This window comes from Lipotes vexillifer, unplaced genomic scaffold (genome assembly GCF_000442215.2).
Source record: "Lipotes vexillifer unplaced genomic scaffold, Lipotes_vexillifer_v1.1 scaffold84, whole genome shotgun sequence".
NCBI classification, from domain to species: domain Eukaryota; kingdom Metazoa; phylum Chordata; class Mammalia; order Artiodactyla; family Lipotidae; genus Lipotes; species Lipotes vexillifer.
In genome coordinates, this window is record NW_006783414.1 from 190,991 (window position 1) to 200,772 (window position 9,782).

A 9,782-nucleotide genomic window follows, 5' to 3' on the forward strand; every position below is an offset into this window, starting at 1 on the left:
AAAAAAAAAAAAAAAAAAAAAAAAAAAGAAGCAGATTAAAAAGGTGCTTTGTAAAAAAAATTTGTGTGGGCATACAATTATTACAATCTTTTAGGAGACACGCGCTGACCTGGTTTTTACAAATTCACATTTTAAACTCCCCCCAGATTCCTCTAAGTTACTCCAGGCCTGATTTTGGAAAAGAAATCTCGGGGGTTTTCTGGCTACATTTTTCACTAACACTTGATGCCACGATGCTATTTTTAGCCACTGTGTGCACCTGTGCTTTGGAAATCAGTGTCTGTCAAAATACCGCACACTTCTTTTCCCAGTTCATTACGCTTACCCTTGAGGTATACTTGCTCTCACTGATCTAAGGGACTTAGCATTATTTTTACATCACTTGAAAATTATAATCTGAAAACACCAGGAGATAGCTCATCTCTTCAGAGGGACACAGTGCGATATATTTCTGAAATCCCCCTTGAAGGTAACCAACTAAATCCCCTCCTCTCCTCTGATATGTAGATAGTTACGATAAGGAAATGGCTTTATTTTCAGGGCTGGGAGTGGTGAAGGCACCTTTTCGAGCCTAGAAAGCCTGCACTGATCCGTAAGAAGCAGCCAGGGGCAGTGCAAAGAACCTGGGACTTGCAGGCAAGCATCTCACTTTAACCCCACAGCAATCCCAAGGCCAGAAGCATAATCACCCACCTTTTCACGAGGAAAGCTGGGCCCTCATTAGAGTTGAGGTAACCCTCCCAGAGTTCCTCACTTAACAAGAGCAAGAAGCCCACGTGCTCCCTGGCGTAGAGGCCTTCAAAGAAACATCAGACACTGCTCGTCGTCAGCTGCTAGTCCGACAACTTCTGTTGAGTGTTTAGTTCAACCATCCTTCAACGAAAATCTCCCAAACAATGTGCTACTGAAATCATTACAAACGCCACCCAGAGTCTAGGGCAGGTTTTTTTAACTATCAAAAACAAAGATTTTTCTGCAATACAGACGGGCTGATTTGGAGTTAAAGAAAGTCTGCCTGGGTCATCAAGCAAGTAAGAGAGAAGAGCACCCATGTGCCAAACGCTGATGTTAGCAAACTCTGGCTTTTCTCTCTCTTTTTTTTTTTTTGGCAGGAGGTGGCGGTGTGGGGGAGAGGAGCCGGGGGGTGGGGCTGGGGGGACACTAGACAGGCAAGAAGATCAAATGAAAGGCACTCAGTCTCAACTGAGGACGTTAAACCAGCTATTAGGAGCCATCAATTCTACTCCTAGGTACGTATGCATACCTACGTTCACCAAGACGTGTTCCAGAATGTTCACAGCAGCACTACGCATTCTAGCCAAAGCTAGAACTACCCCAAAAGCCCATTACCAGCAGAAAGGGTAAATAAATGGTGGTCTGTTCACACAAGGGAACAATATAAGGATGAGCCATCTATAACCACATGCAACAATGTGGGTGACTCTCAAACTGTTGAAAAGAGGCTAGACACAAAAAAATACATATTGTATAATTTCATTTATAGAACAGTAAGAAAACTGGCAAAAACCATCTATGGTATTAAAAGTCAAGACAGTAGTTACCCTTGCAGTGGGTAGTGACCAGAAGGGAGCAGTAGGCAGGTTTTGGGGATGCTGGCTGTGTCTTGATCTGGTGGCTGGTTATATACTGACATTCAGTTTTTGAAAATTCAACAACCTATAAATATATAATACATACACTTTCCTGCTTGTATACTGCAACTCAACAAAAAGTTTAAAAATGAAGCTATGAGCTCACCCTTAGCTACAGACCACAGCAGAACTGTCTTATGTGGACAGGATTGCAAAGGAAAGATTTTAAAGTTGTACATACCAGAACACTTGCCATAAAGTTCTAAATCCAAACCCTGAGGCTACTTCTATGCTCAGCCCACAGACCAAGTTCATTCCCCTTCCAGTTACGGGTCTATATGACTCTCTTTCCCAACACACTCAGATGAGTCTGCTAGGGCTGCTGTCATCAGGCTAAATGTGACAACATGAGCAAAAGCTTGGCAAATATAAGCACCAGGCCTGGTCACAGACTTGGTTGGTGCCATTTCTTTTTGTTCCCGGAAACAAATTAGAGAAATTGAGAGTACATATCTTCCCATTTCTAGTCAGGATGCCTTTAGTGGGACAAAAAGAAGGATAATAATCCAGCAGTTACGTTTTAATTTCAATTAAAAATTAAAATTAGAATATTACTGCCCAAGGAGAGAAGGCAGCAATGGCAGGAATTATTATTGACTAATAAGGAAAAATAGGCACTGTGTTTTTAATAGATTATCTACCAGATTATTTACTGGGCCCCTTACATTTTTTATGTTTTTATATAACAGAGGCATGAAGTAGGTAACATTTCTCAATTTGAAGATACTCATTTTCGTGTTCCTGAAATTCGGACGTGCCTTACCATCAATATATTCATTTAACGTAATTTGTACTTTCCTCCCCTTCCAAAAAATTGTATTAAATTAAAGGAGCATCTTATAAGCAATGGAGTTACAACACAGTTAACTCTTAGAAAAGAGTTAATATAGTATTAAATTATCCCCACTTTTAGGTGGAGAAAATGAGGCTCAGAAAGGATAAACAGCTTGCCTGAGGGCATACAGCTTGCAAGGGGGCTAAGCCAGGCCTGGAGACCACGACTCAACTACTTGAAATCCCACAGTCTTTCTACTCTAATAGAAAATGAACAATAATTTGCTACGACTGGTTTGAAAGAAATCACCCTCAAGAATGTTTCGTTAAACGCTTAACTATGTGTTTTGGTAGATAGGACGCAAGAGTGAAACAAGAACGCTTACAACTATCTTGAACTCACCAAAATAGAAGCTGAAACTGCAGCTGTCTATCAACTGGGGTAACGCTGACCTCGGGATGTTTATGGGGGTTAAGTGAGGTATCATATGGAGAAGCCCAACACAGATGTAAGGCAGTGATGTTAGTTTGTCCAAAGAAACGAAATCTCCCGTGCGGGCAGCCCTGGGAGACATAATCTCAGAAACCACGAGGGCAGCAGCAAAGTGCAGCCTCTCTTCTCGTTAATCAGGGACCAATATGGAGGCATTTCATCACTGTGTACTATCTGATCAATGAGTCTTAAATGTGAGGGATGAGGAACTTTAGGCAACAGTGGAGTGAGTCTTAACATACACCTACGCCTTTCCACTTACCCAAACTAAGGAAATAACATTTTAAACTTTAGAGTTCCAAACCAACAAGCTAATCAGAGGAAACCCACAGATAAGGAGGAAAAGTAACTTTTGTCACTTCCAGCATGAATACACAATTCTAAATTGATCATTTCCAAGCTGTCCAAAGATGCAGCTTTTAAGGAAAAGAGGAGCCTCTAGCAGAAAGCACACCACAGGCTGTGTGTCCTCACCCATCAGCCTCTCAGATGCAGTTTTTCCTTTAACTGCTTCATTTGCAAATGAGTTCTTCCAGGTGGGTCTGAAAGCTAAACCTGTTCAGAAAGAGTAGGAGTCAGAGTAGCAGAAAGAAAGCATAGATACTGGTCTCTCCACACCCGGGCAGTGAGCACACTGTCCTGCCTTCTACCAGCAGCTTCTCCCCCGTTTCAGGATAACAAGCCCACAAGAAACAATGCAAGGAAGATGGGAACATTATGGAAGGTGTGACATGAATGATGACCTTTCTAATCAGTTCACCACTTTTAATATTATACACATGTAGGCTATTAGAAAGACTTACTTTTACTAAGCTGACTACAGAAACAAGCAAGATTTTGCAAGGAGGGCCAAAGAGCCAGTTTTGACCAGGACCTTCTCATTGACGACCATTGACGATTTACAATCATTTATGACCACTGCTCCTGAGGCACCGCATTACCTAACATGCCACAGGGCACAAAGTGCACAACATTCACTGCAACAAATATTTTACCAAAGCAAATAGAAAAGAGTCTGCAGTTCTGGCTGCACACCCAGATCATATTCTAATACTCAACTGCCTACTTAACTTCTCCACCTGAATGCCTAAAAAGCCTCTCTAGACTTAATACGGTCAAAATATAACTCTTTATTGATACCTTTCTCCACCCCCAAACCTAAGCCTCCCTAAACATTCCCAATCTCAGAAAAAAGCTGCACCAGGCACTCCACTGCTCCTGTGAAAACAGTGACATCTTCAAGTCCTGCCCCTTCACATCCATTAAGCTGCAGTGTAGTCCACTCCAACTCCCAAATCTATCCACTTCTATCTTCACAGCCACTCTGGTCCAAACCACCATCTCTCTTGCCCTCTAAGTTGACTCACCTCTCTGATCCTGTTACCTAGCCCACCCTTTCCCCCATTCACATACCAAGTCCATCCCACAGAGTAGCCAAGGCAATTTTTCAGTTCTTTGTTCAAAAGGCTCTGAAGCCTTTCTAGTGCCTTCAAATTAAAGTTCAAACCACAAAGCCCTACACAGTCTAGCCCCAGCCTACCTTTCCTCTTTCACTTTATTGCACTCACCCCTGGCTATCTCTCTGTCCTCAACTACCAATCCTCGTCCCTACAGCTGACTCTGTACTAACTATCCAGTCTTCTTTCTGTTTCTAATTCCTGCCTCTAAGCCTTTCCCTTATTACTCCTTCTTCTTGGAAGATTGTCCCCAGAGCCAGATCTTCCCAAAGCTGGCTCCTCGTCATTCAGATTTCAGTTCAAATACCTTCTCTGAGGCCTTCCTGGAACACTTCATCAAAGTCACTCTCCGTCACACACCCCTCTCTTATTTTCTTTATGTGAGCTGGGACGTTTTCTGTACTATTCACTATTGTACCCCCAGTGCCCAGCACTGGCAAGTACCCAATTATTTCCATGCATTCAACCCATATATAAGCACCTGCTATATGCCAAACACTAATCTAGGTAGCAAAGACAGTGGTAAACAGACAAGTGGCTCTCATGGAGCTTTATTCTCTGAAGGGAAGCAGGCTAACAAACATCAAGGGGTGATATGTAACCAAGAAAAATTAAGGATAAGGGAGACAGAGTGAAGGAGAGGTACTATTTTACATAGGGCAATCAAATAAATCCTTGCCAATAAGGTGGCATTTGGGCAGACTTAAAGGAAGTAATGAGATAAACCACGGTTATCGTCCTCAAGCAGAGAAATAACATGTGCAAAGGGCCTGAGCAGGGATGGAGTTAGGTGCTGAAGAAACAAAGGATTCCACTGTGGAGCCTAATATACAAGATAGAAAGTAGTAGGAGATGAGGTCAGAGAGGCAGTAGGGGCCTTGAAGGCCACTGAAAGGACTTGAGCCTTACTCATCCAGTTGAGAAGACATTAAAAGGTTCTGGGCAGAAGGCTGCCAGGATGTGATTTATGTTTTAAAAGGGTCACTCTAGCTGTCTGGAGAAAAGACTGAAAGGAACAAGGCTGCTATGATAATGGCCTGAAGTAGAGAATGAAAAGGGACTGCATTCTGGATATCTGTCTAAAGTAAACAGAATTTGCTAACAGACTGTGGGATGTGAGAGAAGAAGTCAAGGATGAGTCCATGACTTTTAGGTTGAGCTCCTGTAATAATGGAATTGCTATTTACTTCTAGGGAAAAGGGTATTGTTTTGGACACATTATGTCTGAGATGTCTATCAGTCATCTAAGTGGTAATTTCAAGTATACGGTTGGATGTACAAGTCTGGAAGTGAGATAGATCTGGACTGAAAATATGTATATGTGTATTTGAGAATCTTCAGTTTGTAGAAATTATATAAAGACATGAAGCTACATGAGATCACCCACAGCTAGGGAGAATATGGAAAAGAGGTCCTGGGGTACATCACAATATTTAAGGATCAGGAAGATGGGGAACCAGCAAAGAAAACTAAGAAACAGCCAGTGAGGAGAGGGAAGACAAGAGTGTGTTACCGACAGTCCAAACAACGTGTCGAAATTAATGTCAGATCTTAGTATCCGACCTGCCACTGATTAAAGATTTAAATCACAGGATCCGGTGAATAAAGATAACCTCCAGAAAACTAATATTCTCTTGCCAGGAATGTTACTCTGGGCTGTTTCCTTCATGCTTCAAAAAATAAGGACTTCCATTTCAGAAGCAATTTACTCTTTATTCACTCCTTCATAAATACAACTACTACCTGCCAGATACTAGATCAGGATCTGGGATGCACACAAACTCACTCTTTGCACCTCGGGCTTCAAATCACTCCTACTGGGGAGAAACTCCATTAACATAAAAAGAACTCAGCTGGTAGTTGAGCAAGGCGACGTCCACATGCCATCCACTTGGGTGGCAGAGGGAGGTCAGAGGGCAGCTGCTCCAGGTGGCCCCAGGCTGCTACTCACTGGCGTCCAGTAGATTGACAACTATCAGACTTACCTTCCCACTGCCGCCTTCTCTGAGTACAGTGGGCGGGGAGCACAATTTTAATGGAAGGACGAAATCAATCCCTTCCCACCGGGCCAAACCGTGTTGTCTCCCTCCACGTCTCCAGCTACCCAGGCCCACGCTCAAACCCCTTGGCCTCCACCCTACCCCCTGGCCACAGGACCCCGCCCTAAACCGCTGGAGCCACCGCACTTCAAGTCCCACCAGGCACCGCGCGTCCGCAACCAGCCTGTCTACGCTCCGCCGCTGCGGGGCCATCTGGGGCCTGTAGTCTCCACTTCCCCAGTCGCCGGTCAATACCTGGAAGCGATAGAGGAAGGCTTCGGGCCAGAGGAAGAAATAGGCCGGGCTGATGAGACCGAGTTTGCCGACTAAGGGCACAGCGACGGTGGCGGCGAACCAATAGCGCGTGATGGCCGGGATGCTCCTGAACCAGTCCCCGATGTCCGACATCTTCGCCTCTTCGGTGGCCGGGATGTGCAAAGCCGCCCGACTCCCGTCCCGGCCCCCTCACGACGCGGTCCGCTGGGCGAGTGGAAAGTGTCGAGGCGGAAGCCGCTCCAGCCCCGTTGCAGAACGCGGAGACCGGCGGACGTGGCGCCACCGAATTCGGACGAGCGAGGGAGAATTCGGCAGCGAAACTTCCCCTTCCGGCGGCCGCCGACGTCGTTAACCAGAAGTCCCGCCGCTTAAAGGGCGAGCACCGTTTTTACCACTGGGCAGAAGCTCGGTGGTTCGAAGGCGGGAGGGAGAGGGACGGGTCCAGGAGGGGCCGACCTCACGACTGGTGGGGAACAGTGGTTGCCAGGAGCAACGACAGATAATCCAGCCAATAGCGAGGCTGAACGCCCTCTACCCAGTTCCTGCCGGATTTATAGTCCAGGTGGTTCCACTTGGAAGGTGTTTAAAGGGGAAGGAGGAAAATAAAGTACAATGTAGCCCCTCAATTGTCCATCCTTTCCACAAATGTTTATTGAGGGCTTACTTAGTAAGTGCGAGATAGGGCTTTAGACTCTGGAGGTGCTGCAGCTATCAGAGCTGTTGTGGTACCTTCTCTCCTGGAGCTTCCATACAAAGGTACGGAGGTAATGAACAAATAATTGAGTAAGATAATTTCAAGAGAGTGGTAAGAAAAATAAGGAAGATAAGTTAGGATAGTGGGGATAGAGTGATGGAGTGGGAGTGCAGAAGTGTGGGGAGAGATGGCCGCTTTCGATGAGAAAGGTCAGGGAGAAGCTGGAGGAGGTGATCTTTGAGCTGAGCAAACACACACACACACACACACACACACATACACACACACACATCTGGAGAGTTTTCCACACAGAGAAAACAGCCACTCTGCACACACAAAATGTTGCCTGCCATTTCAGTAAACAAAGAATGTTGACTTCTATTCCAGTAAACAGGGGATGTTGCCTGCCATCAGGCCCTTACCACTGCAGCCACCCAGATGGTGTGCCCTGAGGAGAATTCAGGGTGGAGAAAAACAGGATACTGGCCCTAAGTAGTTAAGGTACATATCTAAGGAATAATTTCAATAAGCCAGATTATTGCACCTTCCCATACATAGAAAAGCACTAAAATCATTACCTTGAGATGTCTGTTTTTTTGCAATTAGCAGTAATCTTTTTACATTTGACTACATGGTTTTTTTGTTTGTTTCAGCAAAAACTCCTATATATCTTGGCTTCTCCCTTACCTCTTTGGAGCAGTTCCTCAGAGCTATCTGAGAGGCTATGTCCTGGGCTATAGTCCTCAGTAAACTCCTCGAATAAAATTTAGCTCACAACTTTTAGGTTATGTGGTTTTTCTTCAGTCAACTCCAACTGGCTTGCAATTTGGAGGAACTGAAAGCAGAAATGATCATGACTCTTAATCTAGTTTGTTGGGTAGGACCTAAATTACAAGTAGACGAAAATCCCTCTTGTTTTTAAAAGAATCTATCAAAGGATACAGAGTAGAACTTTTCCTGTTGTCTTTAGATATAGGACTGTTGGGCTGCACCCTGTAGGCCTGCAAGCCCTGCACTTGCCCAGCTTCAAGACCAAAGAAAGAGCCCAGAGTCAGCCACAGAGACATCAAAGGTTTAATGGATAGGGGGAGCTTACACATCTGAAGCAAGGTCCTGGAGCGACACCTCACCATGTGTGGCAGACAGTGGGCAGGATATGGCAGCAGTCTTTGCTACCTGGGGGAGAGAGAGATTACCAGTTATAGGGGGAATTGACTTCAGGTTGGGTTATCAGTTACCAGGGAAACTATTGGAGGAGCATGCCCCTCACCGCCCCTTTGATAAACTATCCTGGGGGAAATGTTCTGATCTAAAGATTAGAACAATCACTAGCTGGGTCATGGGGTAGGAAGGTCAGTCATGTGAGTAGGGTGTAGGTGAAGTATGTACGTACTGGTCCAGCAGGGTATATACAGAGACAAGAGAACAGTCATCTTGATTGGCCTGATCATATAAGGACCTACAGTTTAAGACTGATGAGGCCATCCAGTAGAGACCACTAGGAACACACCTATAGTCCAGAAGGTTAGATTTCTTAACTTGCTGGGAGGGAGACTGCACTCCAGAGGAAACTGAAACATCTCACCAAACGAAAGAGAATAGGGTCATTATTGGATTATAAGGAAGGGTTGAGTTGTGGTATAATTTAAATGAAGCAGTGTTTTGATAGGCTCGAAACAGAGCAGAGCTGTCTGTAAAAGTGTTAACATCAGGCCTAAGCCTGAGCTGAAAAGTAGACCCAGGGTCCTCTTTCCTTAGAAATCTCAAAATTAAGATAAGTGTGGGGCTTCCCTGGTGGCGCAGTGGTTAAGAATCCACCTGCCAATGCAGGAGACACAGGTTCGAGCCCTGGTCCCGGAAGGTCCCACATGCCGCAGAACAACTAAGCCTGTGTGCCACAACTACTGAGCCTGCGCTCTAGGGCCCACGAGCCACAACTACTGAAGCCCACGTGCCTAGAGCCCGTGCTCCACAACAAGAGAAGCCACCGCAATGAGAAGCCTGCACACTACAACAAAGAGTAGCCCCTGCTCATTGCAACCAGAGAAAAGCCCGCGTGCAGCAACGAAGACGCAAAAGCAGCCAAAAATAAAAAATAAATAAAAATAAAATTTAAAAAAATACAGTACTCCTATGATTTAAAAAAAAAAAAAAGATAAGTGTGGAATGTTGGGTCTGAAAACTCCTTATCTAAAGCTTTGCACCTGGATTTAAAATCCTGTGTCAAAATGACCCGTATGCCTCAGGTCCTTCAGCAAGAATGGGGTGTTCCATCCACACTGATTTCAAACAGCAAAGTTTCTGCCAATCTGTTATTTTAGAGAACATTTCTTAGCACCATGTCCTTGATGTTAATTAACAAAAGCATTTTTTACAAAACAAAAAGTCACTAAATAT

General features: G+C 44.7%; 1 protein-coding gene across 2 annotated transcripts in view; it reads right to left on the bottom strand.

The window, feature by feature from the left end:
- The window catches only part of DERL1 (derlin 1), a 23,022-nt gene extending 16,027 nt beyond the window's left edge, over positions 1-6,995 (bottom strand). The window contains exon 1 of one of the 2 annotated variants that reach the window (XM_007456031.1): positions 6,671-6,995. In XM_007456031.1, coding sequence (XP_007456093.1) covers positions 6,671-6,823 — 153 coding nt within the window. In that variant the 5' untranslated portion in view covers positions 6,824-6,995. The remainder of the gene's footprint in view (positions 1-6,670) is intronic. The other variant, XM_007456032.1, reaches the window with a different exon arrangement.
- Between the last annotated feature and the right edge of the window lie 2,787 nt (positions 6,996-9,782).